General features: G+C 47.4%; 1 protein-coding gene across 2 annotated transcripts; it reads left to right on the forward strand.

Moving 5' to 3' along the window:
* The first annotated feature begins 124 nt into the window (after window positions 1-124).
* SGCB (sarcoglycan beta) lies at window positions 125-20160 on the forward strand. Of its 2 annotated transcripts, none has more exons than XM_058670106.1 (6): window positions 125-434; window positions 11333-11542; window positions 14699-14884; window positions 15935-16126; window positions 16375-16506; window positions 19004-20160. In XM_058670106.1, exons 2-6 carry the CDS (start codon window positions 11363-11365, stop codon window positions 19205-19207), a joined length of 894 nt encoding a protein of 297 aa, XP_058526089.1. In that variant the 5' UTR covers window positions 125-434; window positions 11333-11362; the 3' UTR covers window positions 19208-20160. The 2 variants fall into 2 exon arrangements, with proteins under 2 accessions (XP_058526089.1, XP_058526088.1); XM_058670105.1 differs by lacking the exon at window positions 125-434 and adding an exon at window positions 5776-5873.
* The last annotated feature ends 614 nt before the right edge of the window (window positions 20161-20774 follow it).

Here is a 20774-nt window from a genome sequence, read left to right on the forward strand (position 1 = left end):
CCCCGGACCCAGCCATAAATACCCTCCCCGCCCTCCCTCACTCAGCGATTATTAAACAAACCTTGACGTGGGCGGGCCTGCTGCCGGAGACGCGCGCTGCCCCGCGTTGGGGCAACGCTCGGGCACCCCGCCCCCGCCGCGCCCTCCTCAGGCCTGCAGGCCCGGGGTCGGGCCCCGCCAGGGCAGGACCATGTCGCTGCTGCTGCTGCTGCTCCTTTTTATCCTCCTCCTCATGCTGGTGTTGCTGATGGCTGAAGGCGAGGGCGCCCGAGCCACCGGGACTGGGGATTGGACCGCCAGCTTTCGGGAGCCGAGACCCCGGCTGGCGGCGGTGGCGAGATCGGCGGAGGGGCCTCGACGGGCCGCGGCGCGGGCTGGGGGGCAGCCGCAGGCGTGTGGACCTAGGGCAACGCTAACTCCCCCAGGCGTCTTTGGTGAGCGTGCTGGGAAGCACTCTTGTTTGGGCCTTGCACTCCCGTGACCCTTCCTGGGTGATACCTGGGATCCTCTTGGGTGAAGTGTGCTGTAACTCAAGTTTCAACTCCCCTCCCCACTTCTATCTTTGGCTTTTTTCCCCTTGGCCTCCCTGGGTGGGCGTGCAGGACAGTAGCCTCCAGCTGCAGCGTGTTCACAGATCGAGGTTTCCTGCACGGGTTTGGGTAAGTGGCCGGGAGTATTTGAGGGTAGTTTTGACTGCAAGGATGCCCTGGACAGCCTCACTGCATTCTACATTCTCTGGCTGGGACTTTGTTACAGTTCACACCGCCCCGGGGGCGTGCCCTGCGACTGCAGCCGCTAGTTAGAGCTGCCCAATGCTTCTGACACAGAAGTAAGCCTTGTTCTATCCCTTGCCAAGTTATGCCCTGCCCATTAAAGCGATGGGGGTGCCACAGAGCTTTCTGTCCAGCTAGGCTAAGTCTGGCCCGTTTCTTCCGGCATTTAACATTATATGAACCTTGCATATTTCTAAGTAACAAAATTCAGAGTTTTCACCACGTGTTGTCCTAATGTTGCTTGAGGACAGGGATGGCACTGCCCATGAAGCAAAATGAAAATGAAAAGCTCAATGCTAGAGCGAATGCTCCCAGACCACAAAGCAAGGATCGTAAGCAGTAAACGTGTTATGATACAATAATTGATAAATTGAAATACTAAACAGTCATTGAACTTTGTCTATTAGTATACAATATTTCCTGGGCATATTTACATAATAAGGAAGAAAGGGAAAGGAGAAGAGTTCAGATTTCTTCATGTGCGAGCAACATGTTAGTACAGGTAATTGGAACCCTTGAACAGTCCTGTTTACATATTCATGAAACCCAAACTGTGGCACATTAGAGCTTTTGTAAAACAAAGATTAAATCCTCTCACTTGATGTTGTGGGCAACTTAACTGGCTTTTTTTTTTTTTTTTTAATGATGTTCATAGAGTTGGTGAAGGTGGGAAGGATCGAGAACTGGGGGAGAGTGAGTGAGATCATTGTTTCCAAACTCTCCTTTCTCTTCCTGCATATGGGGGAAGGAGGGAGACAAGGGGAGAAGCCACACCCAGCCTCCCAGCCTCCCCAATATCCCAGGATGGGGAGCCATCACCCTATGCCATCCCATGGTCCCTGGTTGTGGAGCACATTCCAAGGGCTCAGCTCGTGTGGTTTTGGTAGTTCTGAAATGCTGTCGATTCTCCACTCCAAGGATGAAGAAATCCTTCCAAGGCCCATTGGTTGACATAGTCCACCTTAGGGTCTCCATTTGCCCAACTTAATGGACTTCTAATGCTTGGCTTCATCGATCTGTACAACATGGATAATCGGTTTTTTGTTTGTTTTTTAAACTCTGTATGATTCTTATGAGACTGAGGTAATTCCTTTGAGGTATTCAGCACAGTATTTGGCACTTGCTGTAGTAGGTGATAAATGCTATCGCTATTTTTAGGGTTGTAAATCACAGTATTGTACTTAATAAGGAAAACTGGATCTTCATCAACAGTTGGCAATGATTCAGCAAACCTGTCAATGAAATGTTGCTCACTAAATCATCTGGTTTTTGAAGAGCATTGAAAACCTAGGAATTCTCATTATTAGAGGATAAGTGAAAAAGCACAATAATATGTCAAATTATGCAATGTGTATGACTATCAGTGATTTTATACTTTGATTTTACACATTTCTACTGTGAACTTGACTCAAAGTAAACTTGTTCTAAATCTGCAGTGGGTGTGTTCAGTATGAGCTGGGGATGTGACTATATAAGGGTTAGTTTGTCTCTAGCAGGTTTTGCCTGAGCCCGTGGTAGGCTCCTTTCCCTGCCACAAGGCTGGATCCCATCTAGAGACCATAGCCCATCAAGACCAGTGCAGCCTGGGAGTGGTACTAATGCCAAGCCTGCTGTGGCCTATCTGTTGCTGAGGGGACTCACTGCCCAACATTGACCCCACCAGTCACTGGCGATGCCAGCTAGGCTAATAGGGCCAGGGCCAAACAACTCCCCGGGCATGGACACAAGTCCAAGTACACTGGCCTATGACAAGGAACCATCAGAATCTGCTTGTTGCTGGTGTTTGTTGGAAGGGCACAAGGTCCCCAGATACCAGGCAGACCTTAGTTTGCTGAATCACAGGTCCCGTGCACACCACATGAGAAGGTGATGCTGATGCATGCCAGAATGAGTGTAGCTCTTCACCTGATACTGGACAAGTCCAGAGACGGTCCACAGATGCAGGGCTGATTTCTGTGGCCCTTAGGAAGGTGGCTTAGTGTGTTGTACATATGTCAGATTGTATCTTGGGAGTGGTCAGCAGAGTATCTGATTCAGCTACCATCTTGCTTCCACCTCTAGTATATCTAACCAAGACAATGTTGATAGGATTTGCTAGGAGTCAATTGGATGCCAACATGATCACATCATCAAAGATTAGGTCAAGCAATTGATGCCCCCATTTCTGAGCTCTCATATGATGCTACGTGACACAAGCTTAGACTCTCCATACCTACAGGAGTAAGTGGATATCCTTATAGGTGCCCTTCATGATAACTGCCCTCCATGAGGTATTTGGTGGGTGCTGAATACCACTCAATTTTAGAGGAACGCCAATCAATTCATGTCACTGATTCTGGAAAGGTCCATGTGTTTCACATTATAAGCATGCAGTTAACATGGGTCAGATTTGATTCAAAAAGTAAGTTAACTTTTCCATGGATATGAAAGAAGAAAATACCAGATTTTATTTGGGAAATATTTTGCTGTTCTAAGTTTATCCCATATGGACTGTCCACTTAGCATTACTTTGGAGAAGCGGAATGAACAGCAAACTTGAACATGGGCACAGCTGCTGTGTCTCACACTCTGCTTCCTAGTGCAGTCTCCAACATGCACCTTTCTTAATCTGTAAAATGAAAATCATGGGCAAGATGAGCCCAAGGGCACCTATAAGGATATCCACTCGCAGTGCTGACATTCTGAACACACTGCTCAGATTTAGGGCTCAGCAAACCATGTTCTTTGCTACATTTTCAGTTAAAGTTGGGCCCAGTCTCAATTCTGACAGCATTAGCCAATCACCAAAAGTTAAGCCCTTTTCCCAAGTAAAATGTACTCTGCTGAAATAATTCCTACTTCTAGCCTCCAATAATTACAGAATTTTAGTACAGTTGTACTTTTTTATGCATGTAAATCCACTTCAAACTGAAAAACTTGTCCTAACTCCTCTAACCTCTCAGACATCACCTCTCTGTTCCTCAGGCTTTCTCTCTCTCTGATGCTTTTCCCATCCTCATAAACATATTTGTCTGCCTCTAATAAGCTTCTTAAAGAAAAAGGAAGAAGCTTATTCAGCAGGGCTTATGAGAAAAAAAGTAAAGAGGGGCAGTAAAGAGAAGATGGGAAAAGAAGAAAGAAGGAAGGTAATGATTGGCTGTTTTGTAGCTGATATTATAATCCCCCTGAGGTAGAAGGTAAATGTAACAGATGGTTAGTTGTCGTTGAAGTATTATCATTCTACGTTAATGCCACGAGACATCTGCTCTAGAGGAGTGTGTCAAACACCCAGACAGAATACACTTCCTCATGGTTCTTAATTTTGCCTATTCTGAGTTTTGCCAACAGTAGTCAATTGGAGATTTTTATTTTCAGATTTTAAGAAACCAACAAAAACCAAATTGAATTCACTCCGTGAAGTTATGTGTCCATAGTTCACAGCAAATATAAACAGGTACGATAAGCTGCAAGAACATCCAAGGGGACCCTCATGTTGAGTTCCAGGCCTTCTTCACTGAGGAAAGTTGCAAACTCTCAGCTGGCCAGGCTTTAAGAATGGGCTATACAGGGCTGGTGCTGTGGCACAGCCAGGTGATCCTCCACCTGCAGTGTCAGCATCCCATATGGTGCTGGTTCGTGTCCCTCCTATTCCACTTCTGATCCAACTCCCTGCTTGTGACCTGTGAAAGCAGCAAAGGATGGCTCAGTCCTTGGGCCCCTGCACCCACGTGGGAGCCGTGGAAGAAGCCCCTGGCTCCTGGTTTTCACACAACCTTCGAGGCCTTTAAGGGCATGCCCAGCAGATGGGCGAACACTCTCTTCTATTTTTGTCTCCAACACTCCACCTTTCAAAAAGATGTAAAAGAAGGAAAGGAAGAAAATACACAGAGATCGATGGCCAGTTAGGTACTGACAGCCAAAATCAGGAAAGAGGGCAGAAAGACTGGGGAGCACTGTGACACATGACCTGATCTGGAGCTTTATAGCAATGCTCTGACACCAAGCAGAAAGCACAGCAAAAGAACTGTTTCAGTCATCGAAAAGCAAAAACCCACCTGATCCTAAAACCTTTCACTGGCTGGTCCCCAATGATTGTGCCCAGTTAGGGCTAAGGTTCAACTCAAGAACATTTTCCACATCTTTTATTATTTAAATTTTTAAACATTTCTTTCATTTATTTTTTATTGGAAAGACAGATTGACGGATTTATAGTTCGCTCCTCACGTGGCCACAATAGCCAGAGCTGAGCCGATCCAAAGCCAGAAACCAGGAGCTTCTTCTGTTCTCTCACGCAGGTTCAAGGTCCCAAGGCTTTGGACCATCCTCCACTGCTTTCCCAGGCCACAGGCGGGGAGCTGAATGGGAAGTGGATTCGCAGAACACAAATTGGTGCCCATATGTAGCGGTGCCCATATGGCATTCTGGTTCATGCCAGGATTTAGCCATTAAACCATCGCGCAGGCCCATTTTGGTTGCTGTTGGCTTCACTGCATAAAAAATAACCAACCAAGCAAAACATACAGCTAACAGGATTACTGGATTGCGTGGAAACAGGCGATGAATTTGTGAGCAAGGTGTTTACACCTGGATGGGTCCCAGAATGCAGTTAGTCCCCGTTAAGTGGTTTCCCAATGGCACAACTCGTTAACATTATCCCCAATACCAAATGGAGAACTCCACTCTCAACGTGGCAGTAAAAAGTAAAGAAGCGGTGCTCACGTGCCTCGGAATCTTCCCCGGGGACTCCCCATTTTCAAGCTGTCAACCACCTAGTTAGCTAGCAACTGTTCTCTTGAGTCCACATTGACACCACCGTGGTCCCCGCCCACGGGGACGTTCCACACCATCCCAGACTCACGAAGCCAGGAGTCCGTGGCTGACAGTGCGTGGAGGACGCCCTGGCCGGGGACCCTCCGGCCTGCCAGGGGATGCCGCGCGGGGCAGCGCGCTCGGGCTCGCGGTCCCCAGGGCAGCGGCGGGGCGGGACTGTGCGCGCGGCCGTCCTCGCCCCCGCCGTGGCGCAGGCGCACGCTCGCCGGGGGCGGCGGGCACGGCCGGGCGCGGGGCGCGGGGCGCGGGAAGATGGCGGCGGCGGCGGCAGCTGCGGCAGCGGCCGAGCAGGTTTGTGAGCCCCGCGGCCCCGGGGCCTGCAGGAGCAGGGAGGTCGGGGGCTGTGGGCCGGACCAACGACAGTGCCGACCCCCGGAGAGCCGGGCGTGAGGAGCGGCGGGCGGGGCGGGGGAACTGTCCGCCCCGGGGATGCTGGGCAGGGCCGGGCGGGACCTTGGGGGAGGGACTCCGGGAGCGGGGACCCCGCCGCAGCCCTGAGCCTCCCTGGGTCCCTCGGAGGAGGTGAGAAGTAGTCGCCCCCCGAGGACCCTGGGACCACCATTCCAGCCCAGAGCCTGCGCCGGGACGTGCCTGGCCCGCGCTGCCAGCAAGATGCAGCTAAAAATAACCCTGGCCCCAGCCAAGAACCCTGCAACCCTTGGCTGGGTGTCAGCTGGTGGCCAATTCTGGTCTCTGCAATCCCTGGCTTGGGGATGGCACGGGATTCCCTCCCCTTTGTGAGTTTTGGGAGTTTGAGTCACCAGTGTAAAATTATCTCCTGTCCAGTAGGTTTCAAGTCACTTTTCCAAATGCTCTCTGAAGTACTTTCCTGATTTACTTGGTAGACTTGTAACTTGGTAGTTTAAAAGACTTCCCAACATCAAACTATCTTGTGCCTACATATGCATCATTTACTGTGTGTGTGTGTGTGTGGGGGGGTGACAGAATGAATATGGGTGCACAATGTAAACGTGCGAAGTTGCTTATTATCATAAAAGAAATGCTCTTGATTTTCACGGGCACTTCTTCACTGTTGCTGACCTTTCAATGTAACTATGTTTGATCATTTCTTTTAAAGAAGTCTTACTAGTCATCGTTGTTGGAAAAAACAATCCAGTTGGCCACATTCCGTGGAGTCTTTGCAGAGATTTTCCCCAGTAGATAATGAGCTGGATTGGAAGCCTTTTAGCTGTCCCTGGAGGACGCGAGGTCGGCCTCAAGGAGCTTAAAGCTGCAGAAAAACCAGGCTGATGGTAGACAGATGAGATGGGGAACAGCAGTCAGCACTGTTGAGATGAAAATGGGGGCTGGGCTTTGCTCGTTCCCCTTCTGGCTGAGCAGCCCCTGGAGTGCACTCTCCCGCCAGCTACATCCTACCTGTTGGTCCTCAGCAAGTTCTCTTCTTTCTCAGACATGTAAGCTGGTCCCGTCCTGGTTCACACTTGTGTCCTGAACTGAGTTTTTTATAGGAAGTCTCAGATCCAGGAATATGCTCACCCCCAGACCAGATCACCATGAGTATGCTTAGTAGGGCTGCCACAGGGGAGCGCCTTGGTAAACGTAGGTGGTTGAACATGGAGCCTGGCCACAAGTTGTGTGGCTGGGCTTGTCTTGCTGGGCCATGGCTAGGGTGGGGAACCTTTTACATGCCAAGGGCCATGTGGATATTTATAGCATCATTTGCTTGGGCCAAAGGCAATGATCAACTTCAGAATCAGCCTGTTATATAGATGTGTGGCGTCTTATCTGGGGTGGCCTTGGCGATCTCATGGCCTGTGGACTGGATGTTCCCAAACCCTGTCCCCAACCCTCCTGTCACACATCCAGTTAGACTCCAGGTCCTATCAGTCTCTCTTACTGTATTTCACCAGTGTCGCCTTCCTTGCCAGTGCTGGTGCTGAACCATGCCCTCGTGGGGACTGCTTGAGGGAACTGCGCTGGGCATCTTTTTCTCTGGGCTCTTCTAGTCCAGCATGTCTTCTTACTAGGGTGAATTGGATTGTTCCACTAACCCATTTTGGATACTCATTGGTCCCCATCATCTTCCAGGTATAATCTGTCATTTCTTGTCATAGTTCTTGTGTCATTTACTGGCCCATAACCACATCTTTGTTTTTCATCCTTCCTACCAAAATTAGCTCGCCCAGAGATGACTTGTTCTTAAGTCCTCCCAGCTGTTCTGTCCTGAATGCCCCTCTCTGCGCCTTTGCCTGGTTAACAACTGTCTGTCCTCCAAGATTCCTCTCATACATCAGCTGTTGCCACACCTTCCCTGAGTGCTGTGCTCTCTGAAGTGGAGCTGCATTCCACCGCTGCACCTCCTCAGGAACTGCCTGTGCTGGCAGGCTCTGCCCCGGTGACTGCACCTGTTGCTTATCTGTCTCCACCATGAGCCGAGATGTGAGCTCCTTGAAGGATGCCTGTGTCATGTCCAACTTGGTAGTCTGGAGCACATGGAGTGTGGTAACTGTTCAATAAACGGTAACTGCATCAAGTTAGATCATAACCTTGGTAGAGAAAAGAAATGGATGAGTCCTAGGAGGGCTACGTTTTCCCCTTTCTCTCCTGTATGTGGACTCATATTCAAACTGTAGCTAAGATTTGTATGTTGCTCATCTACTAACTAAGGCTGTCACTTACTGCCACCAGCTGAAACACAAAACTACAGATGCAACTCTAACATATTCTGGTGTCAGTCCTCCTCTTGGAGGTTGTAGCCTTGTACAGTGTACAACCTACAGCAGCTGATATTCAGCAGCTTATTTGATTACTAAATCTTATTAATTATTGTATCTTTTATGGCATCTTCCTTACTACCTCATGGAATTGTAAAAGCCTAATCTGCTGCGTGACAATTCCGGGCTTTTTTTCTGCTGCCCCTGCCACCATATTAAGCTTCCCGTGGCAGACCGGGCATTTCACCTCACAGTTCAGGTGCCAGTGGTCTCACATTCTGGCTTCCTGTGACTGCAGACTCAGTGGGCAGGGTGGCTCAGGTGATCCATTCCCGCCACCCTGGAGACCAGGACTGCATTCCCAGCTGTTGTGTGCATTTGCAGTCAAGCAGAGGACAGGAGTGCTCTCTTTAACTCGGCCTCTGTCTCTGCCTCTTAAGTAAATACTCTAATAGCAGTGCCCTCCCCACTCCCTGTGGCCGGAGCCTGCCTGCTCCAGCCCTAATGCCTCTTGCTGTGAACCATGTCATCAAGTTCATCAAGTTCCGAATGGAGCAAACCCTGCCCTTTAAGGCAGTTCTTTTCTGCTTCTTGAAAGATCCTGCCCCACCTCATCCTGTGCGGTGTGGAGCTCTAGGTCTTCACCCCGCTTGGCTGCTCCACCCCACCATCACCGCACAGTTAAGTATGCCCCCACATTAAGGTGGGGGGAAGCACTAAGACACAGCTTTCCTCTGGCAGCTGATAATTCTTTTGCAGTCTTCTCTCTACTTTTCTTTTCTGGCCTTGAATATAGATGTGTATTTGTGGACCCCTTTGGGGACCTGTCTGCTCCCTCTGCAGGGCTTGACTGTAAGTGTGGGCCCCTTTGGGGACTTGTCTGTTCCCTCCTTACCAATCTGCTACTCAGAGCTGGCATCTGAAGGCTTCACAGGCCCTCAGTCCTTGACGGGTCACGTTCAGCCACAGCATGCATCATTGGTGGTCTTGCCATCCTCTGCTTTCCCACTGTCGGGCCTCCTGCGCACGTCTGCTTCCCAGGGCTGACTCCTTGCCCACCCCTCTGTGCCATGCTACACAGTGAGCATCTGCATTCTCAGAGCCTGACTTCATCTCTGGGCCCAGGACCCCTGACTGTCTGGCCAGTCCCAGGTGACTGTCCTCCCTGATGCCTCTGAAGCAGTGGTGTTTCCCCTTCAGTTCATGTGTAACATATGGAGTTGTCTTCTCCCTCATTCCTCACTAACTAGTCACAGTTCAATAAACATGATAATGTGTGGGGAGTATATCCCATCCTGAAGGATCATTTTTAGTGTCTCTTTTTCCATCTTCTTCCTCTCACCTCAGCCCTCCGTTTGCCACAACATCCCCAGCAACCTATGCATGGCTGTTCTCTCCTTCCCCAAGCTCCCACACCTCCAACATCCTGTATCTTACCCGCCAAGACCAATTCTCCCAGCAGAGCTGGATCACACTCCCTTCCGCCCATTTTCCTAATGACTCCAGGTTATCCTCTTTCCTTTGAACTTGGCAGCATGGATTAGCTGTGCTAAACACCAGGACAAACGGAGCACTTCTCACTGCATTGTTAACTCTTGACATCAACAGATCCCATCTGTAATGCCCAGAAGACAAGGATCCTGCCTTATACATGTTATATACTCCTGTTTACAGTGCCAGTGTTTTGGCATAAATGCTTAATATGAGTTTCTTCAGTAAGCAAGTTTTCTCAGAACTCTAAACATTTTATAAGTTGGACATTAAATATTTTTGTTTATTCCTTTTGTGTGTGTGAGTGACATACAAGATTACTACCTAAACTGTTTTAACCATAGTCCAGATAAGAGGTCCTAACATTTTTTCAAAATTTTTCATTTGAAATTCAGAGTTACAGAGAAAAAGAGAGACAGATAGACAGACAGCCTCCCATATGCTAGTTCACTCTCCAAATGACCACAGTGAGCGGGGCTGAATCCTACTGAAACCAGGAGCCCAGGTCCTAGCGTCTTCCTTTGCAGCTTTCTAGGGTGTACTGGCAAGGAGATGGATTGGAAATGAAGCAGCCAAGACTGGAACCAGTACCCAAATGGGGTATCAGTATCATAGGCAAGTGGGTTAACCTACAGGGCCACGATTCTGGCCACTTGTTTCTCTTTACACCTGAGAGCTTTCTTTATATGGGCTTTATCAGTTGATATTTATTATACCAGAAATTAAAACAAAATGTTAAGACACAGGAATGTATAAGATGTGATGATGTCATCACATATGGTCATGTAGCTTTTGGAAAACTCCTTTGCACCTTCTTGAAGACAGTAAACCAAGAAATAATGCCTCAGTGTTACTATAAAATATATTTAACATGCCAACCCTGCAAAATGCACAACTGACAACACATCTCAACAACAGCCCCTATCTACACTTGAGAATTATTAGTTTGGGTAATATTAGCTTTTTAGTCAGTAGAATTACAAGTAACAGACTGTGCCAGCCATTCCAAATTCTTTTCCTACATATGATACATACATGTAAACAAAGTAATAAATCATTACTAAAAAAACAAGATTGTGTACTGTAGGGAGCACATGTCAACTCAGGCTGAAGCTGAGCTCTAGAACTATTGAAAACAAAGAGGGGAAATATGCTATCAGCTTGTCAGCCAGCAGAGAGGGACAGAGAGATCTTCTATTTACTGGTTCATTTCCCAAATAGCCACAACAGTAGGGACTGGACTGGGCTGAAGCCAAGAACCAGGAGCTTCCTGCATTCTCCAATGTGGGTGCAGAGGCCCAAGGACTTTGAGCCATCCTCCACTGCTTTCCCAGGCTATCATCTGGGAGCTGGATTGAAAGTGGGGCAGCTGGAACTTGAACTGGCACCCATATGGGACGCCAACAGCACACGTGCCATGCTGACACCAGTCCTAGAGGGATCTTCTCCGCTGTGCCTCTAAGCACAGTGATGTCCTTACTTGGAGTCTGCAACTCAGTGTGACCTGCAGGTACAGCCAACACTTAGCAAACAGGTGTATTATAAACACTGAAGCAGTTCCATTGTGTTGTGTTTTGTCCTCAGCAAAGTTCCAATGGCCCCGTCAAGAAGTCCATGCGGGAGAAGGCTGTGGAGAGGCGGAACGTGAATAAAGAGCACAACAGTAATTTTAAGGCCGGATATATTCCCATTGATGAGGACCGTCTCCATAAAACTGGGCTGCGGGGCAGAAAGGGCAACCTGGCCATTTGTGTGATCATCCTGCTCTTCATCCTGGCCGTCATCAACCTGATTGTGAGTGAGCAGCACAGAGCTCTCTGTGGCTGCCGGGGCTGGGGCTGAGGGGGTACCCTGTGCATTAGCCCCGTAAGGTTATGGACTTGTTGTCTGTAACCTTCACTGGGACTTGCTTGTTTTCTGCTTTTTCATGCAAGTTTTATTTCCCACTGGATTCAATCAATACTTTATGCATAAAAACCATGATATGGTAATATTTCCATGGCGTCAGATCATTTAGGAAAAGATGTCAGTAGCTTCCTTATCTTTTAATCAGGGTGGAGTTAATAGAAGAGAACTTGTGATTTAATTGCCATTGGTCTCTTATAAGAAAGAAAAAAACAGAATCCTTTCTATTTTCATATCACTTTTCCTGCTTTTCCTGTTGCCTCTTCAGCTTGATTTTCAGTGGAAAAACCCTGGTGCCTTTTCCACTGCTGACAGCGGAGGGTGGCATCTTGAAGTCCTGACTCCCTGTTGTATAAGAAGGGATGAGCATGGGAAGCTGATGCACACGTGGTGCTCAAGGCCAGACAGGTTGCCTGTCTGAGGTCCCTGTTATTTCATAGAAGGCGGCTCCCTAGGCCGAGGCTGGGGTTGTGCGAGGGGTACCCAGCAACCCTCGAGGCTGCAGGCCGACATTTCAGAGCAAGTAACCACTGGGCAGCCTGGGACTACTGATGACGACCATGGTTGCACATTCCAGTGTGATTCTGTGTATTTCGTTTTTGACTTGTAATATACTTAAGCCAGGCATTTGATGGGCATCCAAAATGTCTTCTAATTCCTCATTCAGGAAGAAAATTAGGAGGGGCACATATTCTGTATTGATTTTGCACACGTACTTCATCAGAGATGCCCATTTCAGATAGCAGAACAAAAACTGTCTATCCTTCTCTCCACAAGCTCATGCCAGAGTGACAGAACCCCCCTGGAAGCCTAAGTGTGGGCCACAAGGACTAAGAGTTGGGGGAGGGAGCAGCCGCTCACCCGTGTGCCTCAGGGGCTGGGCCTGCAGCCAGCAGGCACAGCCAGGCCTGAGAGCAGAGCTGGGTGGGCAGATCCTATGGGGAGCAGGGCAGTGCCTGGCCTGCCCTCCTTTCCACCAGCCTGGAGGCTGCTTCCTCTCAGCACCACTCCCTCCCACCAAATGAGTGAAAAGTCATCCAGTCTCCTCGACCCAGTCTCTGGCTGACAGCCTCCCTGTGGCGTGAATTCTGAGCCAGGAGTCAATGGCTTTGGAAGAAATCTCCAAGCCCTGAAAAATGATAGCGACCCCAAACACACAAAACAAACAGAAAACAGAAATTCAGGAAGATGGGGAAAATGCAGTGAATTACAGAAATCCCCCCAAACATAAATATCTTGAAAAAAAAAAAAAGAGGATATTATATCCATAAACCAAGAATAATATGCCATTTAAAGGGAACAATTAACTCAGAAAAATGTGCCTACATAAAGATATGGATGGATAGCTATATGTAAAATGGATGCATATACATACATATATATATATGGATAGAAGTATGGATAAATAAGTAAATAAACAATAGATAAAACAAACTAATCCAGAAAGCTCAACAAATTTAAAGAACCTAGTGTAGGAGCTCTAACATGCTGTTAATAGGAGTTTCAGAAGGGAAGACATTAGAGATAAGGTTATTAGATAAATTAAAATATCCTAGAACAGATTGAAAATCATCATTCTGTCCCGCATAGTGCATAAAAAAGAATTATGCTAAGGCTGTCAATGTGGAAGTTAAGCAAGTCAGGACTGGGACAGGTGTTCGGGCCAGCACTTGAACTTCTCGCATTAGAGCACCTGGGCTAGACTCACAGCTCCGCTGCTGACTGCAGCTTCGTGCTAGTGCACACCTTGGAGCACTCAGTTCACTGGGTCCCTGCCACCCTATGGGAAATGTGGACTGGCATCCTAGCTCCCTCCTGGCCATTTGCAGGCACTTGGCGACGAAAATACTCTCATCCCATTCTCTCTCCTCTCTCTCTCTGGTTCTTAAATAATTTTTAAAATAATTAGCATAAAAATCAGGAATATAAAAGACCTTAAACCCTTCAGAGCAGAAATGGATTATGTATGATGAATATACATTCAGGTGTCACTGGCCCTCGCAGAAGCAGCCTTGGGTCCTGGGAGACAGTAAAGCAGGAACTTTGCATGTTCAGAAAGAACCTAATTTCAAATCTAGAACTGTCCTCCTAGCCAGACCGTCAGCTGGATATGGAGGGTTCTAAAGACACATTTGTGTCTGCACCTTGTGGAAGTCTGCCTTCTCATACTTTGTTTCTGAGCAAGCCACTGGAGGATTCACCTTTCAGGAAGAAGGCAATAAGCCAAGGGAGTTCATGAAGAAGGGGAGATGGGAGATGGGATATCCAGCACCAGAGCATGATGGGAGTGTGAAGACCTAGACAGTGAAGTGGGCTGTGCAGGAGGCTTGGGGAGGCACCCGTCTCCCCTGGCGCAGGAACATACGGGCTCCAGAAAAAAACATACTGGGAGGGATAGGACCGACTCATTATCTGAGAAGACTGGACGTGGAGCACTTTTTATTGAGGGATCTTACATTTGTATTGTAAGGCTTGAGGTTTAGATTTTCCAAGAAACTCAGTGAGTTAAAGACAGGAATATTGAGCTCTGCGAAGCAGAGTGCACTGGCCCCAGAGCCCGATGTCAGCTGCAGTGGCAAGCAGTATGCACCTGGTCGTAAAACTGAGCAGGATTTAACTGAGCCGTGCGACTGCAATTACCAGAAAAAAAGGGGTATAAATGTCCTCAAATTTTCATCCGCTAAAATAGAAAGTCACTAGTTACAATCTAAAATTAATAAGCAAAGAAATAATACCATCCAAGTATTATTTAGACATAGAAAAATCTAGAAGGAATAGCTAGAATTACTGAAAAGGGTTGGCTCTGGAGAACAAAATGTAGACTGGGTAGAAGAAATATATTGTTTTAATTACCCCTGGTGCATTCTGACTGTTAGCTGTTTTTGCATGATACTTCGATAAAAACAAAACTGGTTCTATGTAAAAGCAGAAAATCAATTGATATATTTTAGGAAGTATTTCAACTTGGGGTCCATGAAGTTTTCTATTTGTCTCCTACTTGTGTTGAATGTATGCTATCAACAGCGGGCTCACGTTGTTTTTCAGATAACACTTGTTATCTGGGCTGTGATTCGCATCGGGCCAAATGGCTGCGACAGCCTGGAGTTCCACGAAAGTGGCCTGCTCCGCTTCAAGCAAGTGTCTGACATGGGGGTTATTCACCCTCTCTACAGGAGCACCGTGGGAGGAAGGAGGAATGAGAATTTGGTCATCACTGGCAACAACCAGCCTGTGAGTAACCCTGCTGCCTGAAGTCCAGCATGGGGAAGGCAGGGGAAGGCAGGGGAAGGCAGGGGAAGGCAGGGACAGGGGGAAGGCATGGACAGGGGGCGGGGGATGGCATTAGAGGAAAAGTGTTTGCAAAAACCTAAAGCTGGTTATTAGAAATAGACATTTTCCCATAGAGGAAATTGGTATGTTTCTGGTGTACATTCCTAAGCATGTATAATACTGACTGTGTAATAATTAAGTCATCAAGATTTAGTCACATTATTGGTCTTAGAATCAGTAGAAGTCAGCTGCTTTCTTAACGTTGTAGGCATTGGTCCATAGTTGTGTTTTCTGTGACAGCTGTCCTTAGAGTCATAGAGGACACTGTTTTCCCCCTGGGAACGCCACTGAAGAATAACCTTTCCCTAGGAAAATGCCTGGATTTTCCAGGAATCTGGAAGATAACAAGTCAGTCTAGGCAGTGGCTACTGTAACAGGTTTTCAAGTGAGCAAAAACCTCCAGGAAGCATCCTCACTGCTGCTGTGCTCAGTGTGGGCCTTGGACTGGGTTCCCACTGACCCAGGTGCTTGGGCAGGGCAGTTAAACAAGCAGAGAAGCCTTCGTTTAATCTTCAGAATTTTAATTAAGTAACCTGAGAGGCAGAAAGAGACAGGCAGAGATTCCATCCTTGGCTGCCCTGGCTACCAGGAGCCAGGAGCTCCGTGAGTGCCGGGGCAGGGGGCGGGGGGCGCTGATCACCTGCCATCTCAGGCTGTGCATTAGCAGGAAGCTAGCCTGGGACACAAGCAAGGACTCGGTCCAGCACTCCAGCAGGGCATGCGGGCATCCCGAGCAGCGTCCTGACTGCCAGTGCAAAACGCCCGCCTCAGAGCCTTCATTTTAGAAGGTTCTTCTGGGGGCAGAGGGGAGGGAAGGCACAGATACAGCATGTGGAGTTAGCCCATTATTGCAGTTTTTAAAAATAACTGCATATTTTTCAAGATCACATTCTTTGTGAATTTTAGCCACAGTCTTTGAAAACACGTTCCCAGTAAGATGTTTCTCTGCAGATTGTTTTCCAGCAAGGGACAACAAAGCTCAGTGTGGAGAAGAACAAGACGTCCATTACGAGTGACATTGGTATGCAGTTCGTGGACCCAAGGACACAGAATGTCTTATTCAGCACAGACTATGAAACTCATGAGTTTCATTTGCCAAGTGGTGTGAAAAGTTTGAATGTTCAAAAAGCATCCACTGAAAGGGTATGACTTATGTTGTCTGCTCGGAGGGGAGAGCATTGCGGCGGGCAGCTTCACTGCTGTAAGCGGTGTGCAGATTGCTCAGGACTGGTTCTAGCTCTGTCTTCAGCTTATTGACCAATTCATAAGTCATGTCTATCTCCATTTCCATGTCTGTAAGATGAACGAAAAACTTGCATTTCCTATGTCATATTTGAAACTTTTTGTTCATCTTAAAGTTCTTTTCAGTACTTTTTTAAAAACATTTTCAGATTACCAGCAATGCCACCAGTGATTTAAATATAAAAGTCGATGGGAGAGCTATTGTGCGTGGAAATGAAGGTGTTTTCATTATGGGCAAAACCATTGAATTTCACATGGGCGGTAACATGGAGCTGAAGGCTGTGAGTATTATTTTAAGCATTATTTTTTAGAGTTTAAGAGAATTATTAGGTCTTTAGATATTTAAATCCATGTGTGGAATATACAGTCATTAAAAATGATGATGTAGCTGTATATTTTCTGTCTTGGAAATTTATTAAAAATGGATTGTAGAGTGAAGCAAAGATGCAAAAGTTTGTGAAATATTGCATGTTTATTTTTTAGAACATATTTATGTTTATAAAAACCTAGAAGTGTATATGAAAATACAACAAAATTTAGCAGTAGGCAGCAGGACCACAGAGAATTCCACTTATTTCTGCTAACTTGTATTTTCTAGATGTGAGGGGAGGCATAGCAATCACTTGTATTTCTACTGTCCCCTCGGCCCAAGGGAGGTATGTTCTACGGCTGCCCTCCTCCCACCAGTGGGTGCCAGAAACCACAGTTAGGAAAGAAAAAAGATGTTTGCCTGTATTGTGGCTGTTAGAAACAGTTTTCTTTGTGCTTCCCACTTTATATCTGAGCATTAACAGGTATCAAGCTTCACATAAAGGAGCCACGAGCTGTGCTGCCATGCACATCTGGGCCAAGCATCTTTCATCAGAACACCTCGGGTGCTGCCAGGTGCTAACCCAACACCGACTCAGCTGGTCTAACCATGCTTTCTTTATAAAACAAAAGCAAACTAAAACCTTATCATAAGTCTTTCTTTCTTAAAAAAAAAGGAATCCAATTTCATCATTCTAAAACAACAAACTTTAAAATATTAAGTGGCTGTTTGGCTTTCGTCAACACATTTCCCCCTAAATCCTGCAACCCGCTCCTGGCTAGTAATGAAGAGCCTGCTGTGGGATCGCGGGTGGGAGCTCAGTAGCCAGGGTGAGTGCTTTGTACACGGCCACCATCACAGTGGGAAGCCCTGCAGGACGGGTCACCGTGGGGCGAGTGCTGTCTGCCTTCCAAAGCACAGAATTACAGGAGAGATGTTATAGAAACCATCAGCAAATTTCCGAAATCTTTTGTTTTTCACTTAAAATGTCTTCTCCTGTTCTACCCTGTCAATTTAACAAAGATTTAGATGCTTTGAAACAGGCATGCACACACATACCAGTGGTTAACTGAGCTAGCCACTAAGAAAGAATCATCAATTACTCTGGAAAACACTGCTTGAGAAACCATTTTTAGAGAAAGTACAGCTGAATGACCATCAGGTGGCAGCAATGGAACAAAACTGGAACTCCGGTCCCTCAGCCATTGCAGTGACTGCAGGTACCATTGCTGCTTAATCAGCCACTGCTCTTTACAACCAACTTTCTCTTGCTGCTTCAAATACTCTGCCCACACTGCTTCCACTTCTCCCCCGAACTAAGACTCATGCATCCAACTATCCACCTACCTTCTCTAGGGTGAACCCAGCAAATGTAACAAGTCTTAACATCTTAATGTCCTCCTTCACAGCACACAGGCATCCCTCCATGGTCCCCATTGTGCACACGGGTGTCCCTCAGTCCTTATGGCTGTACCTCCCAAAGATGTCTTGAGTCGGATCATTTCCATGACCTCCACCATGCTGTAAACCACCCTCACTGCTGGTCTGGGCTGCAGGAGCAGCCTCCCAGTCAATCCCTGGTCCTTGTCGTCCGACTCCACATGGCAGGCAGAGTGTACTTTTTAAAAGGATCCTGTCACTGCCCTATTCGGGACCCTCGAGCTGGCTTCCCACCCATTCTGGAACACAAGCAAGCGACCATTCCTCAGATACTGATGTCTCCTCACCACTGATCTCTTGGCTCCTCACCTATCTGTTGGTCCCTGTACTCTGCTTCACCCACCCAGCCTCTTCCCAGCATGTGTCCACGTGACAGTCCCACACCGTTACAATACCAACACCGTGAGAGCTAGGACTTGGCCTGTGTTAGTCTGCATCTGCAGCCCCTAGCGGAGTGACTGTCCTTGGTCAGCACATACTGATCATCAGGCAAAAGAATGAAAGAAGAGAGAGAGGGCGTCCCTGAAAAGGAAGGGTTCTGAACCTGACATGCAAGGGACAGTGGGCTGACAAAGCAGCTCTCCAGAGAGCTTCCTCTGGGTGCCTGCGCATAAACATCCACACAGCTAGAATGTGTATTGTGTGTCACAGAAAGATTGATGCTAAATTTCACCCTGTCTAGGAGAAAAATAGTCTCATCATCACAGACTCACCATTAACTGTTACAACTCTCATGAGTTAATAAAGGAAAATGATCCGAAATTTTATCACACTCAAATTTAAGACCCACTGAGGGAAGCCTTCTGGAACTGTAGCCAGTCACTGAGGAACAGACGGAAGTTACAGCTGTGTTGACGTGCGTTAAGCACAAACTGGGTCCGCTTGCCAAGTCTGGAGGCCAGCTCTGGCTGCCCTTGTCGCTGTTGTTTTGGCCATAGCTACTCTCACTGCTGAGACCCAGTGAGTCCAGCCTGGAAACTAGACCTACTCCTGGAGGTCAGTTAAATCTATCACATTTCTCCCAACAGGAAAACAGCATCATCCTCAATGGGACAGTGATGGTCAGTACAACCCGCCTGCCGAGTGCATCCGGCACAGACCAGCTGGGCAGCAGCGACTGGGTGCGTTACAAGCTTTGCATGTGTGCCGACGGCACCCTCTTCAAAGTGCAAGTCACCAGCCAGAACATGGGCTGCCAAACCGCCGACAATCCGTGTGGGAGCACTTACTAGGCGGCCCTCACAAGCCACTGAGGGCTCCCAGTCAGACTCGGCCTTTTGTTACGCAGGTGCATGCGAACCCTCGTTTCTCCACAGTGTGCAAGAACTCAACCACGACAAATCTGAACTGCAGAGCGCGGCTTTGCCTTGCCACGTGGTCACCACATTTCACACTAGTTCTCAGAGAGTCTAATTCTTACACATTAAGTTGCACTGATCTGCCAAGGACCGTGCTCATGAGGAATCATGAGAAATGAATAGCATCAAAACTCATTTTCCAAGAGGTGTTTATTTCAATCCCCACTCTGCTCTGTCTGAGGATAAAGGACGAAGCAGCTGCTGAGCCCCATGTAGAGGTGAGCTTTCAGACCTCACAAGGGAGCAACCCCCAGCACCGAAGCCATCAAAAAACAGAGTCAGTGTTTCTATCTGTGGCTTTAGGCTTGCAGAGGGAGAGCTGTAGATTTTAGCACTTTGCCCTGAAGCCACATGCTACATGCAAGAACTCAGCCTATGTGAGATGGTAAGAAACTGTGGACTGAAAGAAAAGACTCCATAATCGGATGTGTACTTAAAATGATGAGAACTATTAAGTGTTCACAATGTGATATAAACTAAAACACAATCTCAGCATTAACTTCTGAGTCACAGTGAGAGATGTCACAGAGCATCTTGTGTGTCCTGGGCAGTGCATGTGTAAGATGGCTGGTACCCACCACAACGCTGGGAACAGATACTGTTGGCTCCCTTTATCCACAGAGCACTGGGAACCAGAGACGTGAGGACATTTGCCTGCAATCATGTTGTCAATTCAGGTGACTGCAAATGCCATGTTGTTGCTATCTGCACTGAATTTTTCAGTTGTTACAACTCCAGACAGAGGAGCAAAGGCCAATTCAAACTTACCCAAACAAGTGGGAATCACAAAACAAATATGCTGATTCTAGTTAAAATACTAGATCTCATGTCAGATTAAAAGACGACCAATCACTGTCACGTTCTGAACCCTTTTGAGCTGATTATAAGGTATCGTCCCAGGGAGAGGTCTAACGGGCCTGCTTATGGCTTACCCAAGTTCCCTAACCTGTAAGCCTTGCCCCCTGAAGTACCTGAATGGGTGCCAGGGAGATAGATATTTCCACCATCAGTTCTCCAGGCAACACAGTGCAAAGTGGGCAGGCCGTGGGCCCAAACAAGGCCTGTGGGGTAGCAGAGGCCTAGTGCGTTTCACAGTTGGCACATAATCACACCATTTTTGTGTGCCATGCCTGGGTGTCGGGAAACACTGGATGACAGGGGGCTAATGCAGGAGGTAACACAGGAAGTTGTCACGTACCAGGGTTTATCCATACCCTTGATGTCACTGTCCCATTGTAATTCTTTATAGTCCTCAAGCCTGTTGATTTTTTAAATGTATTTCATATTTGGAAAGAAACTGCAATAATTAAGGCATCCACAAGATCAGGGACTTGGATTTGTCCCACCCACCTTCTCTCATACCTCAAGCCTCCCACCCTATTCAGTGGCCCTCATAGGTGTGCATTCTTGTCAACTATATGAACAACATCAAAAATAAAAT

This window comes from Ochotona princeps, chromosome 11 (assembly GCF_030435755.1).
Source record: "Ochotona princeps isolate mOchPri1 chromosome 11, mOchPri1.hap1, whole genome shotgun sequence".
Taxonomy (NCBI): domain Eukaryota; kingdom Metazoa; phylum Chordata; class Mammalia; order Lagomorpha; family Ochotonidae; genus Ochotona; species Ochotona princeps.